General features: G+C 40.3%; 2 protein-coding genes across 4 annotated transcripts in view; one reads left to right on the forward strand and one right to left on the reverse strand.

Moving 5' to 3' along the window:
• The window catches only part of ece1 (endothelin converting enzyme 1), a 60,279-nt gene that overhangs the window by 15,286 nt on the left and 25,454 nt on the right, over window positions 1-19,539 (forward strand). The window contains exon 4 of one of the 3 annotated variants that reach the window (XM_084349635.1): window positions 4,561-4,619. The exons of the other annotated variants lie outside the window; for them this stretch is intronic. Within the exon in view, the coding sequence (XP_084205761.1) occupies window positions 4,581-4,619 (39 nt within the window). The 5' untranslated portion in view covers window positions 4,561-4,580. The remainder of the gene's footprint in view (window positions 1-4,560; window positions 4,620-19,539) is intronic. 3 annotated transcript variants of the gene reach the window in all.
• Window positions 1,425-19,029, reverse strand: alpl (alkaline phosphatase, biomineralization associated). Its single transcript, XM_084349639.1, has 12 exons — window positions 18,735-19,029; window positions 15,778-15,946; window positions 14,393-14,512; window positions 12,764-12,879; window positions 10,344-10,518; window positions 7,672-7,847; window positions 7,236-7,376; window positions 7,008-7,077; window positions 6,733-6,867; window positions 3,397-3,588; window positions 3,163-3,282; window positions 1,425-2,397 (listed from the first exon to the last, which is right to left on the reverse strand). Exons 2-12 carry the CDS (start codon window positions 15,899-15,901, stop codon window positions 2,132-2,134), a joined length of 1,635 nt encoding a protein of 544 aa, XP_084205765.1. The 5' UTR covers window positions 15,902-15,946; window positions 18,735-19,029; the 3' UTR covers window positions 1,425-2,131.

The following is a 19,539-nucleotide window of genomic DNA, read 5'->3' on the forward strand; positions in this document are numbered from 1 at the left end:
TACATTCAAGACACAGCCAAGGCCTTGCCCTGGTTTCATTATCATTTTAGAAAATTAAAGGTTTCATTATTCAGGAAGCACTGAGAGTACAAATACACTTGAAAGCAAAAGGAAGTTGGTGGTTGAAAGCCCATTTGAATATTCATGCCATACTCATACAATCTGATACTGATCGTCATCTCTAAATATAGAATAGAAAAGATAAAACAGGATAACAGGACAAGGATTTTTTTCTGCCAAGAGGAGTCAAAGAAAAATCTTAATCAGCAAAGCAAGATTACACAAAAGCATGAAGAGGCCCTCGAGGTCCTCAGCAGCCATTATGTGTGCTGATGTTTAGAATGTACGAGTAGTGACAGCACGAGGAGTTCATCTCATGCCCGTTTAAACTGAACCTCCCCTTTTCATGCTTGAGCCAGCATGAGTCCTCCTCTGTTTTCCCAGTGACCACATGATGCCAAGGAATGAGTGGCTCCAGTCCATTCACATTCCACACACGCACAATAGAGCAGATGGAAAAGTACAACATACAACATATGTCACAACCTTAAAAAAAAGGATGTTCACTGACAGAGGATCTCTGGGCAGATATGTGACGAATCATGAATTTGTGTGACGTTTTACATACCTGTACATACCACCAAAATGTCTATTTGACCTTTTGGTGAAGTGCGTGCAGTGGTTGCACTAGTTTATCATAAAAATGTTGCTTCTGTTTAGCTTTCATTCTTTAATTGATTTCAAAATGTCAAATGTACTGTATGTCAAAAAGCAATTATTTCTATACCTTTGTTACTACATAAAAAATGTAAAATATCAATCAATTTAACTTAAGTATTTGTGTACAGAAAAGTTATCACTTTTAACTCCACCACCTTTAGGCATTGAAGTGTGTTTACAGGTCTTGGGGAGTACCACTTAATATGTGAAAAAGTAGTTTCAAGCCGTCTGTGGCTCCAGAGGAAGCTGCATGTAATCTGATACATTGCCTACAGTGATGTCATACCGTGGTTAAGTTGCATTGTGGTTAATGTTGGTGCCAAGTTTTAAAAGCAGTCCACTAGTCTAGCAATGCAGTCCTATAACACTGTTGGACTCATTATGGACAGTTCAAAACAAACGATCAAAATTGATTCAGCACAACCAAAGATATCGCCATTATAACATACATTCTTCTTAATCTTCAAAACCTGGTGTCTACATTACCCGCTGCGATAGCTGTTGAGTGACATCACTGGAAGTAATTTTTCAGATTACATACAGCTTTCTCTGGAGCAACAAAAGACAGCTTTATACTACTTCTATCAAATTATTGTTGTAGCACTCCCCAAGACCTATAAACACACTTAAGTGTTTAAAATTAGTGGAATTACCCTTTAATGAAAATTTTGTGGAAATTTGGGACAATAAAATAAAATGATAAATTCAAGAAAAGATTATGAGGAAACAAGCACATTTCCTTTATTGGTTAAGAGGTTTTACAACTTCTGTTATTGGACACAACAGTGAAAGGTGGGCTTTTTCAATGCTTTTTGCAAGTATGCACAAGATGTATGACAAGAATTATATATCTTTTACTCTTTTGTCAATCATACATTCAGTCACCTCTGGTTTTCGGCATTAAATTTGTCCATTGAAATGTGTCCCTCTGAACACACCATGATTACATGAGAGATCTTTTTCAAGCTTGTGAGGTAGATTCTGTTAACTGCACATTTAAGAAATGAAACATATTCAAACATTGGTAAATCCAATCTATCTATTCAACTTGAAAAGGTTTACATTTAACAAAGAGGCTCAACAGGTCCCCACACTTTTAACAAAAACTATTCAATAGGCAAATCACAACTAAGATCTCTGATTTTGTGATGAATTCTGCAACAAATCTCTTAATTTCGGTGCATGAGGGGTGTTCGATTATTTTGTAATGTTTTACATATTTGCTTAAATAGACAAAAACTGATACTTGTGTCCATTACTTATCATAACACATAACAGTGTTACCAAACAGTGGTCCCATTATCAAAATAGTGACGAGTAAAACTTGAACATTTAAAAAAAACAACAACAACAAATTGAAATCTCAAAATGTGACTGTTAAAACAGAGGATGACGACGTTCACGAGGAAGGTCAGCACAGAAGTCGGGTGACTGTGAAAATGGTTGCGATGGTGGACAGGACGGGGTGCAGACCGGCAGTCCCGCTGCGTGACAAACAGTGTTCCCTGTTCTGGCCGATACAGCCTGCATATGCCATTACATGGGGTATGTAGTTCTGCTCATGGACCCCATGTAGCAAATGAGCCATGGGACCTTTAGCAAATACAGCGACATCCTCTCCTCCATGAGTCTCCATGTTCAGAGGTACAGCTGCCTGGGCCTGGTAGTTGTTTCCCTCTGAAAGGCACAGAGAATGGATGTAAAGATATTGTTAAATGTTAACAGTTAAATGTTCCCTTGTGAGTTTTTGCCCTCTAGTAGTGGTATGGAGCTGTTTTTCCCTGAGTGGCAGGCTCCCCGTTTTGTCAATTACAAGGAAAAGCACAAGGTCCCACAAGCATGTATTTCAATGGTTTCACACTATTCCCCTGATCTATAGGCAGCAGTAACACTCAGTAACACAAAATGCCATCAAAGGCAAGGAAGAAGGAGACTGCTAGCAATTAAACATGGATGCAAAAAATAGGGATTTAATATAAAAAAATCAGCTTTTCAAATGTTGAAAGAAATGCATTTATACATTCATTCCTATTACAATTTTGGTTTCAGTGCCCCCTCAATTGTTCCAAGAAAGTCTCCTTGCATGCTCTACTAAAACTGGCTTATTGTCTATTCAATCAATCAATCTTTATTTGGCTCCAAACCACAACAAACGTTATCTCATGAAACTTTCCAATTGGAGCAGGTCTAGACCATACTCTTTAAATTCATTTATTCACAGAGACTAAACATTTCCCCTATGAGCAAGCCCTTGGCGATAGTGGCGAGAAAAAAGTGCCTTTTAACAGGCAGAAACCTCAAGCAGAACCAGACTTAGTGGGGGGTGGCCATCTGTCTAGACCGGTTGAATTATTGCAGGTATCTCCGGTGGAGAAATGAGTATTGTCTCCCTTTCTGCAGAAGATTTATCCATAGATTTCTCACTAGCCAGATTTCACTTACCATAGTCAATAGTAGAGACATTCTCTCTTGCTCCGTTAACAAGTTTGTAACCTGGTCCATTCCCATATAGGATTGAGGTGAAGGGCTTCTGGTCAACATCACTCATCATTGGGGCCAGACCTGTGAATGGAGACAGAGCAAATTAAAACCAATTATCAAAACAACAATACTACTAAACAGATGTTACAGTAAAGATGTATACAGTACTGGATGTGCCTGATTATCATTACATACCAAATATTGTGTTTCCCCTGGGGGTGTAGCCTCCGAAGTTGAACATATGAGAATGGTCAGCAGTAACTATAGTCAGTGTATCGTGGATGCTGGTCAAGAGACTTGCCCGGCCGATGGCTCTGTCCATTTCCACAGCTTCATGTAGAGCTTGCTTGGCCTTGCCCTCGTGGTGTCCGTGGTCAATGCGTCCTCCTGACAGTGACACCAATATTTCCAGTTAGTCCTTAGTCTCTTAGAGACACAGTGGGATGAAAACATTTTTTTTTTTATGTTCTCATCTTGTGTCCCTGTGCAAATTGTTCAATTATCTTGTTACACTGACGCGAGCGAACAAGTGAGAGATTCATGACCTTTTCAACCAATATGATGTGGGCTGCAGATGGACTTCCAATAAGCATAGAAAGGAGAATCATGCACAGGATTACCAAGAAAGGTGAGGTTATTCAAAGATATTAGACATTAGACAAAGACATTACACTCGAAGGCGTCAAGTTACGACACCCTGGATTGAGTTTTTAAAAGTGAAGTTCTGGTTCTCTCTCGTTCATTTAGATAGGGTCCTGACCTTCTTGGCCCAAAATAATTGCCTGGGAGCATTGCCAAGGTGGCTGCCAAGTGGCAAGACTTGCCTAAAAGGACTTTGGTATACTATAAAAAAAAATCCAAAACATACATGAATGGACTCATACAAAAGCAATTCCTCTCAATCATCACTCTAGAAGTGTGTGGCAGTGTCTGTATATGCAGTGACCCTGCCTTCTGCTAAGTTCCTGGGCGTCAACCTTGGCAGTGGTGCGTAGCCCCCAGCTAATTAGAGAGCATAGGGTGTAAGGAGAGGTCAAAACTAAAAACACAGCGACATCGCTGTCTCTGTCTCTCTCCTCTGCAGGTCTTTGCATCTGTTTGGTGGAGGGCGGGGCTAAGCTACACATACACACACACAGACAGAGTAAAGAGGCATACGGTGAACATGATGAATCCTGCACTTTGGCTGCATTCACACAAAATCTGGAGGGTTGTGCCGATGTTGGGCATGTTTATTTGTACTTCAGAACGTAACGACCATCTGACTCACTGCTTTGTTTTTGTTAACGCAGCTCCCTCTGGTCATTCACTGTCACTCTCACTCTAAAACTGCTGCTCTCTCTCTCTCTTTCTCTCCAGGAAGGAGGGGCCAACTTTGAATGGGGAGGTTACAAACAGCAACCAACAAACCCGGCATAGTATTCTTTTAAATATACTGTTTTTAATGACTCATCTTGAACTTGGGGCAGTTTCATAAATGTATCCAATCAAATTTGGTTCAGGCTGACTGGCTCCCACCACTCACAGAAAACATAAAAATAAGTCAAGTCACAAGTTACAAAAAAATGTCAGATGCAGCCCCCACAATTTCGCCATCTAATAGTGCGGGGGCCGTCTTACCACCTTCTTTCAGACGGTGCTCAATGATTCGACGAGACTCTGTTTGAAACATACTGACCCCTTTATTCTCGCTCAGTCTGGCTGAACATCCACTGCTATACCTGCAGGTGTTTGCTATCAACAGCCATTGACTGCAGCCGTGTTTTTTTCAACAGATTCAGCCAAGGACACATAGTTATCAACAACAACCTTCCTGTTCTTACTTTATCTAAAGTCGTGCAGACATTGGCCATTCACAGATTCCACAGTCCTTGTGCCACAGACGATGATGATGTTCAGCCCAGAACAATACAGAATTTTATTTTTGAATGGCTCTTGTTTTCTCCTCTCCCAAGCAGACCGCCTTGAATAAACATCAACATATTTCTTAAATTATAACACAAACTCTTACATTGTTCAGCTTTCAAAGTTGATAAACGCTTTTTATACTATTTCATTGTTGTCCTCTGCTTCTAAATCCTTGACTGGATTTTATGTTTTTCATACCTATCCCTGTGAATGTTACTGAATGTTGAATCTTCCTCTTTGTAGTTTATTAACTGGTGCAAAACACATTTTCCTTGAAGGGGCGATTAAGTGAAGGGAAGTTGGCAACAAGGTAAAGGGCTTAGAAAGTAGTTGCCTTTAAACTAACTGTAAAAGTGGATGCTTTGTTGAAGCTCAGTGCTACTTGGTGAAGGTAGAATGTTTTCCATCAATTTCTCATGGTATGTGAATGGATTCTCAGGCACGGATTCTGTAACAATAACTTAATCGTTCTACAGAGTTTTACAGAAAAGTTGGAACTATTTTGTTTAAACTTAAGAACATGATGATATTGCTAGAGTTACAAAAATATGCAGGGCCCTTTTCTCCTGTGATACCAACATGTAAAACTAGAGAATATTTAGGGATACGGCATGTTTTGAACAGACATATGGTCACAAGGTTGCCTATGTCTTGACTATCTGAAAGAAGTATATTTATCATGATCAATAGAGATTCTGAACTGCTTACTCCAGCAGAAAACTTGCACCTTGCACAAGGTTTGAGGGATGTTTTTCATGGATAATAAGTGAACCAAGGGCTATCCTTGTCTTTGCTTTTCTTTCTCCACAACAATATTAGCAAACCGCAAACTGGGTCGTGTTTTCCTCATGGTCGTCTGTCAGCAGATGTCATTGATTAAATTACTTTGTTTTTGTAGAACCGTCAAAGTCACAATAGGAGAAAGCATAATTGCAGTGACTTGATAAGCTACACTAACACATTAATGTACTTTGCGATCCAGCACTTAGAGTTACAGTAACTATTTCTTGAGAATCAGCCTGGTCAGTCAATCTAATCAGTTCGTCCTCCAGTCCCAGTGGATGTTTATGCCAAATTTCCTTCCTGAGAAGAAATCTGACCAGTCCAATCCTCAAGTCCAAGCGGCTGTTTTGCCAAATTTGAGGAAATCCTTTCGAGGTGTTCCTGAGATAACCTCCATCTTGACATTCAGACAGTGTTTTCACTTATGTTCACGCAATGTTAAATCAGTGGAGTTCACTTTTCACACACCAACATAAGACTGGTCTTGATCTTTTCATCTTGGTTTCACAAAGAAAGGAAACAAGTGTCTCTCCCAAAATGTTTAACTATTTATTTAATACTCCTAATAACAACCTTTGGCAGCAACCATGGACATATCAAGAAACCTCGATGCAGTGTATCATATGTATATTTCATTAGAGCTTGAAACAAACAATCCAAACTCCACACACTAACTAACCTCTACTACAACAGACTTTGTCAAGCTGATCAGTGGTGACACCCAGGTTATATAATAACGACAATCCAAATGTCCAAACCTTCAGGGACATTCACTATTCATTAATAAAAACCTAAAACAAAAGATGACAGTCCAATGTCACCCTGAGGCTACAAACTCACCTTCTACAAGCAGGTAAAATCCACTGGGGTTCTTTCTCAGGATCTTGATGGCCACTTCCACCATCTCTGTCAGCGAGGGATCAGTCTCAGTGTTCCTCTCCAAGTCATATGTCAAATCCCCAGGTTCAAATAGGCCTGGATTAACAGAAGGCACGGTTAAAGGAGAAATAGGATATTACACGATGAAAATAAGCCTACAGCGAATGCACACACATATGGCTCTTCATTTACACTTCAATGAGAGTTTCATAATGACACTGAGACTGGAAGCTCACCCAATAAGTAATCCACGTTGTTAGGGTTTAGTGATAAGAGCTGCTTCTTGTTCCATACATAATGGCCTTTCTGCACAGTCAAAAAAACACAAATGTACAGCATGGTGTGAATGTTTAACACTGCAGTCACTTTGAACTCCTAAATATGTAAATGTAATTGGGTAGATAAAAGAGGAAGCAGGGGAAGAAGAGAAGCAAAGAGAACGAAGAGGAGAAGGAGAAATTTACTTTATCCTTCGTTCTGTCAATCCACTCCTGCACCAGGTTTCTTCCGTCTTTTCGTGTGCCGCTGTGTTTTGCCACGCCAGGGTACTCTACATCCGACTTGTTTTTAGGGAACATATACTTCCTTCCTCCACCCATAATCACCTGCGAAGTCGCAGAGCAGAATAACAAATGCCAATGTTAGTCCTGACTGTTTCTGGACCAAATGATAAAATATGCGCACTGAGTATGAAACGACAACTTAGTTTGATATGGTACTTTGGGTAGACAATTGCTGCATTCACATGCTCCTCAGATGGTCCCATTTCCAGAATTGGGGAGCCGCTCTTCCGACTTCGACGTGTTAATGTGCGTCAAGTCAGATGTAACTCTGAGGGCTGTTTAGTGACTCATCACTTGATAAAAAGTTATATATCAGAAGTTAATACTTTTGACTCACATCAATGTTGGGAATATTTTCAAAGAGTTGTCTGGCGATATCCTTGCAGCCGTTCTGCAGTGCATCAGCTGGCATCTCATTGTCAGAGTACCAGTCCCTGTCCACACTGTGGGCATAGGCAGCACTGGGCGTCGCATGGTTGACGCGGGTTGTCGTCACTATTCCCACTGACTTGCCTGCAGTGGACACACACAGTCAGCTGTATGAATTAGGGTTGAGTGAGTAATCTTCTGGTTAAAGAACACGTCAGATGTAGATAAGTTACTGTCTTTTCAGTACAAATTCCCTCTTTGTGGTTCCTCAGGCTGTGGTTTCTCACTAAGCTGCAGTGCAGGGATAGAATTATCACTCATCTCAGCCAGTCACCAACCAATAGCTATTGTACATAAGGGCATGTGAGTATTGTATTAAAATAGAAAAATTCTATCTTTGGATCATATGAAAGCAATTGTTAATCGTGTAAAAACATCTTAAGAGCCCAGGATTAACAGAAACAGCCACCATTAATGGATGTACCAATATGAATCAGCATAAATCTGCTATCAAATCTTCTGCATGTCAAAAGTAAAACATTAAAGGGTAAACCATCAGAGGACAGCCTTGTAAAATGACCTGATGAAAAATACTTCTACACTCCATTTCTATTTGCTTTGTGCAGGAGGTCAGCTGCTGCCTGCCATGGTCCCTGAGGAATGATTGGATTTCTTATTATCTGTGACCTCTGAACCCACACACATGCTCTCACACCCACACATGCACTGACCTCCACCCACCCCTGACTGATCCCCAACACCGCCCTCTGAAAAAAACCATGGTATGCAGTCTCTTCACATCTCTGTTTCCTCCTTTGTGCTACCTTTTATTGTTTTGTGTTTTAAGTAATATGTCCATGCAGAATCATAAGCATTTGTTTAACAATGATAAGAACTGTGGATACCTGTGGCTATTTTCCAAAATCAGTTGAACTTAAAAGGGTTAAGGATCCATTAAAATACCAGGGTATTTGTATTCCCTCCTTCACAGAAAAACTATATGAGGCTAAATGATAACACTCAGTACTCCCTAATCTCTAACAAACCATGTGAAGAATGTAAATATGAACATTCTGCCCCAGTTACTCCATCTATTCTAGATTTCATTTTCAAAATCTACATTTGATAATGTGAACAAAATAGTTTCAAAATTTCTCTGGCAAACAAAACAACCAAGAACAAAACTAATAACACTACAATTAGCTTAATTGACTGTTACAGAGGCTTCTAAATTTCAGGTTTTACCACACGACTGACACCCCAATTATCACACAATCTTGAGAGCTATTCAAACTTCATTCTGCTTAACAAAACAAATCTCATCAGTGGCTGGTGCAGGTTATCTGATGGATTTTGCAACAAGGCATACCGATGAAGGCTTTAACGTGGTCTGAAAATGGACTGAATGATTTCACAATGAGGAGCTTAAGTCATCTGAACAAATAAGACAAGGGTTCACATTCCTAACACAGACATTTTCTTACAACACATAAGGAACGGGAAAAATATTACAGTTCCTTACGTGTTAGAAAAGTACTCCCAAATATGTTCTCAATTGGCCTCTCAATGAAAACAAACAATAACTCACAAATAAAGGGGACATGGGAGGCTGCAATGAACATAGATATATAATTACTAGATAACTGGAAATAGATTGATAGTTCAATGAAAGTTCAAATGGAAAGTTATAACAAGATCTGTCCGGATAACTTCCAAGGGAACTCCAACCAGTTCAGACACGTGCCTGAGAAAATGTGAACCACAAAAGAGAAACCACACTCACATGCTTTTTTGGCTATGTAAGAAGTTAAGTAATTTTTCACTTTGAGAGAGGTGCTCGATAAATATATTCCCAAAGCTGAAGGGAGGGGGCCAAAATATATTTCTTAAAAAATACTCTTTGGAGTGATTAAATGTATCACAAGTAGATGATACAACATCTGGATTCTGGACGCATGGGAGCTGTACGCAATGGAAGAAATGACTTCATTTCATGTCCATCCTATTGTTCTTGTACTGGATAGGCGTCAAGGCAGCTGGAAACTTTGTAACAACAATGATGGAAAGGAAAAATGAACAAATCATGTCCTAGAAAAAACTGTTTAAGATGTGGCTCTGTTGTGTTCATCAGCACTACAGACCACTTGGCATTTGAATAAAGGACCCAAACACATCAGTAATCTGGAAGAAACCAGGAAAAAAAAACTCCCAAAAACCTGATGAAACTTCAGGGCAACTGTTGCCTGATAGAGATTTTTGTAAAATGAGTGGCTAAAAGTTTTAAATGAAAACACATAAAAAAATAACTCTTTGGGTCAAGTTAATGTCGATTACAAACTGCTCCAAGGAGAACGTCAGTTCAAAGGCTGAACAGCTAAAAAAGGGAATGAGCAGAGTGAAAAAACAGAGCATCGCTTTCAAGAACACTTCAAAGTCATTGCTGTGAGCGTTCAAGTCACCCCCGGTGAGTATTCCCATTTCCCATTAACACAGCAGCAACTACAACCACAATTAGGTTTCCACGGACGTGAAACGCATGATAATTGATTGCAGTCGTCTGAAAAATTACAATTCTGCATCCCTGTAGACAAAAACCGTCTGTGAAAGAGGCCTGTGTTATGTTATTCAATGTCACTCTACCTGCATCCTTAGCCCATCTGAGGATGGAGGTAACCTCGTTGCCCTCCGTGGTGTTACACTGGGAACGGACAGCAGCTGCACTCACTCCCACCGTGCCCTCGTTGGCTTTGACCCCGCAGAGGTAAGCTGTGGCAGTGCCGGCGCTGTCTGGCACCTGAGCGTTAGTGTTGTACGTCTGCAGAATTACAGGTCGTTGACATGTGGTCAGCATTAAAATAGTGTTTATAGTCTTGCTGATGTGCTAATAATGGGTTGTTTGTGTGATGTAATTTGTTGAGACATGACACTAACTGGACTGGTGCTATTCCAGTATCACAACAAGTTTTTACTGGGATCAAGGATGATTCTTACTTTTGTCAAATCCAATGACCAAAACTAACAATGTGTTTGAACATCTCTCAACGCTTTGCCTTAACCTTTCTGTTGCTCTCAGCCCCTGGCTCCTTGGTTCAGTTTTATCTTTAAAAAAAGCAGGCTTAAAGATACATGTCACCCCAAAATCAAATAGTAAATACTTTCCTCTTTCTTGTAGTGCTATTTATCAATCTACATTGTTTGGGCTTGAGCTAATCATCTAATCATTGAAGAGATACCAGCTAACTAAGGGCCCGAGCCAGGAGAAAGAACAACGGAGACGGTGGCGTCACCAGCACCTTTCTGAAAAGTTGAGATATTTTCAACTTGAAGTGCTTGGAGCGGCTGCACAGAAATGGGCAGATCATTCGGAAAAAAGACGCTGAGACGCTCGCTCGTCATTTGGAGCAATTTAAAAAAGACTAGCACTCAGATAAAACGCTATGTGGACACAGGGCCTATGCTAGCTTGAAACGGGCACAAGCCTCCCCTCCACGAGTAGATGCACGCTTCCTTGTGTGCAGTGCAATACATCGATAATGAAAATAATTTAAATGATTTACAATTGCTAAAGAACAACATCAGTTAAATAGCTTTCAGCAGCAGGAATGTGCACCACAGCGGGTACCTTTAATTACCATTAATTCAGTTTATTCAAATCTGTTGACACAGTTTCCCAGTTTATATATTCAGATCATTTGTATTGTGTTCAACATTTTTACTTCAGCGTCCCCATCCTGTCAAAATGTGTTTTTTCTTCTTGTTCCTACAGTTGAGCGTTTGAATTTTACTTGATGCCGTCACCTGAGGGCTGTTGATGAAAGTCTCTCTGTGCTCGCTGACGACCCAGTTTATAAAAGGCGGCGCTAAAGGCATGATTTGTGACATTACAAATAGTTTGGAAGCCAATCCTGTCATAGTTTTAGGTTTAAGTTCAGTTATTTCCTGTTTTACTTTGTAGTTTTCTTCCTCTTGTATCATGTTATCAGAATTCCTGTCCCGCATTAGTCTTCGCCACCTGGTGTATTTGAGTCTGTGTTTTTTCCTCAGTATTTGTCACTTCTGTGTTTTCACATCTCTTCCCCAGTCCTGTTAAGCACCTTATGTCTTCCTGCATTTGCCCATCATGTGTATCTTCAGTGTTCCTGGTTTTTTGATCCCCTGTGCCTTATCAGTTCGAGTTGAATTTAGTTTTTGTATTTCTCTTTCTAGTTCTTTGGATTTGCCCCGGTCTACCTTTTGTCTGTTATGTTGCCTGCCTTTGATTTTTAGACATCAGCTTTACATTTTTAAGGCTCCCGTTTTTGTTTTTTCAACCTGTCTGTCTTGGTGTCTTGCATTTAGTTACTCTTATGCCAAACATCATAAATCCTGGTCCAGTATTCAACTTACAAAAATGTAATGTTAAAAAAAACTTGAAGCCTCAAATGCACAAACACTGAGAAAGTAGTTTTCAGTAAAGTAGGAAACAAATCCTGTAATGTAGTTAAACTTTTGAAATGAGGCATATTTGCATAATCATGGACTTGGGATTTATAATAAGGGAGAAGAATAAGATGTATTTTTAAGGATTTTTACTAGTAAATAGAACTATTTTTGGGGGGGGAACGATATCAGACACACGTTATTAGTCAAAGTAGTGTTTTATATACGACCTAAAACATGTCTGAACTGTAAGGCAACTCTCCTAACCCTGTTTTATCTGCATAATCCAAACAGATTCACTATAGTATTCACAGAGGAGCTATTACATATAAATGTAGCCTGATATGACTAATAAAAATATATGTATCTTTATAGTAATAAGGAAACATGATCAGTCAGTTGTTGGTTTTGGACTTTTGTGTATATTGTCTTTTCAGTAAGAAAAATACAGAATATCACCAGACTTATAGTATAACAGGCTTTTTTTTGTCTTCAAGTCTGTAACATAATACAGCTAGTATAGCGTGACCCACTAAATGACCTTGTTTACGGTCACAGGCCTTTTCAGGAAGCCATTAATGGTCACAGCAAGATCAATACATTGTGCCATACTGTGTGATATAATAATAAGCGAGTCAGACCTTGGCCAGAGACACAAAGGGGAACTTGTCCATCTCCAGCTGCGTCTCCTCTCCACTCTGTCCGCTCATCTGACCCTTCAGTATACGAGCAGCCGTCACAGTGGGAATGCCCATCCCTAAACATCAGAAACGGGTCGACTGTTAGCATTGGATTCATTTTCCCCTCAGGGAGGGACAGAAAGATACTGCGCATGACAAACATAAACACTTTTTCATTCACCGCTGTGCACAGTTTGCAACACATGAGAGATGTATTGTTTTCTTTGACATTTTAGAACAAGATGATCGCTGTGAGGCAACAACATTTCTGAGATACAAATTACTTTGAAAACTTGAAGAAAAAAAAAGATAAAAGAAAACAGATACAAACAAAACAGATACTTTTTAGCTCACAGAAGTAAAAAAGACCTTTCCATCTCTGTAGCTAATCTGTTACTTCCAGTATGATGATGACTTGTGGTTTGGATGCCTAGAATATAGATAATTATGGGTAAATTTGAGAAATATTAGGTCAGAGGAAGTGATGACCTCTTGTCTAAATCTGCCACTTGCCAGATCTGGGTTAATTTAATTTTGAATTACTTTCTTTTAAAGGTCGAGTGTGTAGGATTTATTGGAATCTAGTGGCGTAGTTGCAGAATGCAACCAACTGAAAAGTTGATTTCTCGCATTAAAGGTTCACAGAAGTGAAGTTAGAGATGCAATCAAAAATTGCAAATAAAACTGCGGTGCTTGAACTTTCAGCTTCACAGTCCACCGTTGGACAGTCTGGGGAGTCACAATGCATTCTGGGGGGGCTAATGTAGTATACTGAACTGAACATCCAGGAATTTCTTGCATACACAAAATCCAAAAAACTGACATTTGACTCGTTCCCTCTGTAGATATAAAAGGCTCATTCTGAGGTTACTACAACACAACAGTTCTTAGTTTCAGGTGAGTACACATTGTGAGGCAACATTTGCCCCAGGTCTAGTTTGATACCCTACAGTAATAAGTAAAGCCTGCATGAGGCTCAGAGCTACAGAGAGGACACAGTCGAGTCTCATTACTTAATCAGAATCCTGTGAATAATTCCTGGTATAAGGTACACTATGTCCGGGAAACATTTTCCAGTTAGACACTCATTCCCTGCTGTGTCCTCTCACAGCTATAAGTTGTAAAATGCTGCCTGTTACTCGCCAACCACACTAACATGACTGCATGCAGCAGTGTGCAAGAATGTCATGTTGTGCCTATAGTCCAAACAGAGAGAGCAGAGGCCCCGATGGAGGATAAAAGTTATTATGTGACCAATGAGCGTCCCAGCTCAAACAGAAGCCCAGTGATCTGGTGGCAGCACAGTTGTTTTGTTCGATACTATTCATTCATCTTGCATGTTAGAAAACATTTAAAAAATCTCATTCACTTTCTGCTGGATTACTGGATCCTCGAGAACATCGCTTCAGCTTCAATAAATGTTGGCTCAGCTGGACTGTCCACGATTAAACTCTATCAAAAATCACAAAATGAGCTTACTGCAGTTGAAATCTTCTCCAGCTAGGTTACCTTCCAACCTGAAGCATTTAGGGACATTTCATACTCTCTTGCCACAAATCAGCATGTAACCATTAGGATGTTGTGTCTTACCATCTCCAAGGAAGAGGATGAGATTCTGTGCTTTGTTTATATTGAGAGTTTGCAGCGTCAGGGCGTTTTTCAGGGTCTTCTGGGCACCAGCATTCCAAAACTTGGGATCCTTCTCTTTTTCTGTGAATGGCAATACACAAGTTACTGGTTAGATTTGGATAGTTAAAGGAAATCATCAGATAAAATGTTCATAATTTTAAATAGCTCAAGGAAATGTCCTCATAGTGTATGTCTTGTCCTATTCGACTAATAGTCCTGAAGATATTCTGTTCACTGTCATGAATGACAAAGAAATGGCCCGAACCCTCACATCTGAGAGCTAAAACCAGCAAATGTTTGGCTGTTTTGCGTAGAAATAAGATGATACTAATGATAAAGCCTCATTCAGACCAAATCAGGCGTTGCAGCATTTAATGCTGAGTTTTGTGGTGGTGTTTGAGGACACAACTGAAAGAGTATTGTTGTTTGGTCAGTGAACTCCACCTGGATGGCGTCCGGTTCCTAGCTACTGGCTCAGGCACAACAATGTCTTCATCTTCACATGCAACAAGCTCGCAGAGTGTTTCTCCCCCATTAGTAGCTTGATCTGTTTTAGCCAAGCGACATCGTAGAAACTCTGAGCAATTTGGGCAGGCCATAACTCACACCTAGTGTAAACAACGTGAACAACAATGCTGTCGACCAGCCGGTTTGATTGCCACCTTCTGTGATTGACCACTGCAGTGTGACATCAGGTTGTGTTTCTTCAAAAGTCTATTATGTTTTAGCCTTTGATGACCCCTGCCGTCCGCATCGCTGCCCATTACCCCACACTCATGGTACGTGGTCCCAGGATCCAACATTCCCACGCCTCCCACTCATTGTCTTCGTTAGCAGCACCGATGTTGACAATAAAATCCAGGAGCAGAGAGCCCATGAGTGGTGTTTGTCCAATCAGGGTACAGCCTGACCTCTCAATCACCTCTGTGAAGATGTGACATGATCGACGCAGCACCTGATTTAGTCTAACTGAGGCCTAAAACAATAAATCAATTAAAATAGGTGCTGATTACTTTTCTGCAGATACACTTAATGATCACATCTTGTTATAAGATGTGAAAACAGAAGTTGTTACACGTCAAATGCACATCCATCTCCTACAGAGCAGCAGAGTGAACATTTCTGAAGAAAATGTATTCAAACAATGAAATCCTGTTATTTTCCTGGCGCCACCAAACTAAATACAGCTCCAGAAATATCCCGTATTCAAATAACAGGAAATCCAATAGTAAAATAAACTTCCTTAAATGGCTCAAAACATTCTCCAGTGTGTTTGCCGAACACCTCCACGGCTGTTTTTTGGGGTTTTCTCTTGGTGCCGACTGACTAACAACACAGTAACTCACCAGGGAATTGCGGCTTCCCCACACTCCCAACGATCAGACAGGAGCAAACGATGAGCAGGAGCGATGTCATCTTCATGTTGTCGTCTCTGTGTGGCTGACGCGTTGCTCTAGACAGCCATAACATGCCACTTTGAGAAGCTGAGGAAGCCAGTCCGCTGTCGCCTCGCAGCTGGTGGGACAAAAAGAAGATCACTGGTGATTAAGTTTGTGTCATCTCGTCACAAACTGACTCTGACAAGTACATTTATTTCAGGCAAACATATTTCTTGCTCGAGCTCTGCAGACATTGTCCCCTTTGATCATGTATACGGAGTATTGGTTGTTTGAGTATCCCTTCCCTTTCCAAATGAAGAAACAGACAAAATAAGGCCAAAAGCACAAGTAGAATGCAACCAACCATCTGTTTTCATGTCATCAAAGCTTCGTTAATGAAATGTTGATTATTTTCTCAATTAACTGATCGCATGTTTGGCCTATAAAATGTCAGAAAATGGTGAAAAAATGTCGATCATTGTTCCCCAAAGCCAACAATGACATCCTTGAATTTTTTGTTTGGTCCACCACCCAAAAGATATTCAGTTTACTGTCATTGAGGAGTAAAGAAACAAGAAAATGTTCACATTTAAGAAGCTGTAATCAGACAAATTTGACTTTCAGTTCTCAATCTGGCACTGTGTAGTTTTGGAGAAGAAAATTCAAACTCAGAATTTTAATATTTACAATATTAATGAGGTAATAATACGAACATACAGCAGAAATATTTATTTTTTCCATAACTGAATAAACAATCTGTTCTCAGAGGAAAATAAGGTCCCCAGAAACAAAAGTACAACAGTTTGAAATCCTTTTGTTTCGTCAGTTTATTCAGGATTGACGTTTAATTGGTTTGTTTGTTTGGATCTTTCTCTCTTGATTAAAATTTCTTCCCCAAAACTACATAGTGCACCTCACGAGAACTACTAACGCCAAGTTATCGATTATCAAAACAGCCGGTTAATCCATCAACTGTGTCCGCTCTGATGAACTGTATTTCCTCTCCTGTTGAACCTGGTGTAAGCTGTAAAATCTTTCAGACCACCATTAGGCTTTTCCAGAAGCAGAAACAAAAAAGGGGCGCTTGGTGAAGCTAAGCTGGAGGCCTCGCTGTGAATGTAAGTAGTCACAATAGGGGCCCTTATGGGTCCTGGCCAGTCAGGCTTTCATCTATAATTATCCACACCCTCCTCCTTTTCTTCCCTGTGCTTATAGTCAAGGTCATTTTAATGGGATTGAGCTCCATAGCACTGAGAGGTTTAAGGGCCATAATAAAGCCGATTAACACCAAATGATTGACTGGACGCGTCCAACCAGGAGAAAAAAAAAAGATTCTTACACTTGTATCGTAAAAATCTTTCACGTGTGCGATTCTGGCTGGAGTTTTTTATGTGTGGACGGGGTTGCATCTTCCAAATCATGAGAAAAGTATAGCTTTATATCGTTAAATGGTTCTCTATGTTCCACTGATGTAACTTTTTTAAAAAGGCATGTTATATTTTAACTTTCTTTGCTGACTTTAATTAAATTCCAGCCAGCTTGCAAAAGATCACCTAGTCAACGAATCCAAACGCTTCCTGCCTGGAAACCATGCCAGGATCCCTCTGGGTTAATAATAAGATGAAGGCAAGTCTGAACCAACCCGAGAGCCATAGAAAGAAGCCAACCAGGCAAAAAAAGAAAGAGATGTTATGAAATGGTATTAATGCAAGATGGCACGGCAGAAGCATGTTCCTCTTTTTCCCTCGAGGTAGTCGGCATGTCTTAAAATCTGCCAGGTCCACCAACAGGCAGAGCACCAGCTAGTCTGCAGGTAAAGTAGCAGAGCAGTACCACCACAGCCATCAGCAGCATGCTACCCAGGGCAGTGGTCAGTATGAAGTTAAATCCCACTTCAGTCATGGTGTCGGCAAACATTCAGCTGCTCCGGTGTATCCCCAAAAAACCCCAGCTGGTGTCAAACAGGGTGAAATTTTTCCCAGCAGAAAACTTCCCCTCGCAGAGCTCCTGTCTGCGCTGCCGCTTGGAGCCTGAAGCAAGTCAGATACTTCAGTGTGTCACTCCAGCAGGTAGCAGCTCCAGAGGGAGGATTATGGGGCTTTTAATTATGCTCAGGAGTGCAGGGATAATAGATGTAGGATAATTCATTGTTCTGTGCCTGGTTTCTCCAGACAGGCAAGATTGTGTTATCTTCTCTGTCTTGCCAAGGACACTACACACGGTTGCCAGTTTTTAAATAGGCAACTTGGTTTGCTTCTCACACCAGGCTGCCTCATCCACAGCCTCTAGTATGCACACAGAATAACTAACATTTCAGCTGAATTTCACAATGAAAGGGGACATCTCTCCCCCCCTCTATTTGAGCAAATATGTGATCTGTTAGTGTGAATATCTTAAGAAAACAAGAAGTTATTGGATGGTGTCGGGTCCACGGTGCAGCTGAGATTCTGCCATTAAAACCCCCCAAATAAGACAAGAAATTGGGATATAATGGGACTTTTTTTTTGCATATTTCAGAGGAGAGGAAACAGGAGTAGGTGCAGGGAAAACACACTTTTACAATCTCCAACTGTTTCAAGACTTTTCTGGTTTCTATCACAAACACAAGGCATCAAATCACGCATGACTTCTTAATAAATTAATTAAAACTGTGCACTGAAGCACCATCAAGTGAAAACAGAGCTGGTCTCGGTGCAGCAGTTGTACAAAAAACCCTCTTTATTCATTCATTCAGAATAAGACTATCACTTCTGAGTTGGATGCTGAGAGGAAAGATGCAAAAAAAAAAAACTACAATAACAAGCTGTCACCAAATATCAGCCGACACTCCACCGACAGCGTGTTTCTCCAAAGAAAGGCAACGTGTTTAATGTGAAAAACGAGCCAAAGAAAAAAAAAAAAAGTTGTATTCTTGTTTTACTTACTGTTAAGTGACGTTTATTGTCCCGGGACACAGATCTACATCCAGTCGTGTCCACACACAGTTCACCCAGTGCTTCACCTTCAAAATGTGTCCCTGTCGCTGCTCTCAGTCCCTTTTATAAGGCCACACTGTTCGTCTCCGGCTCTGGGGGTCTGAGAATAGCGGTCTGTGTCCCACGAGGGGCTGAAAAAAACAAAAAAAACGCTCAGAAATAACGATGCCATGCTGCTGCAGAGGGGAGAGATGGACCGAGAGCTCCCCCTGTCGGCCGGCCGGTGTATTGCATCATGGACGGAGCACCATGGTAACTGAGTACTGGTAGAAGTACTCAGATACTTTAACCCTCATGCATGCACTTAATATTTTTTTTAACTTTCATTTTTGGATTATTGTGGCTGTTTTAATGCATATTGCAAAAAACCTCAGCTCATATAATATGTATATTAAGTATATGGAAAATAACATTTTATTGAGTTATTTTCATTTAAAAAAAAAACAGTGGCATCATGTAAACAAGCTGTTATTTAAAGGGTTAAAATCCTGAAAATGAATGTATATTTGGTTGTTATCAAGACTGATGTTGGTTGATAAATGTTACCCAGTAAAAGTTGAAAATATTGTTAATATTTAGTATTTTATGGCAGTTTTTTAAGGAACATTTCTTTGTGAAAATAAGTAATTAGCTAGGGTTTTTATGTTTGGACTGACTGTCAGATGGAGCAGAGTTGAACAGTAGACTCCTTGCTGTTTACTGTGGCCTCCTTCGGATGTCACTGTAAGGCTGTTCGTGAACTTGTATCAGCGTC

Source organism: Pagrus pagrus (assembly GCF_965226575.1).
Source record: "Pagrus pagrus genome assembly, chromosome: 3".
Classification (NCBI taxonomy): Eukaryota; Metazoa; Chordata; class Actinopteri; order Spariformes; family Sparidae; genus Pagrus; species Pagrus pagrus.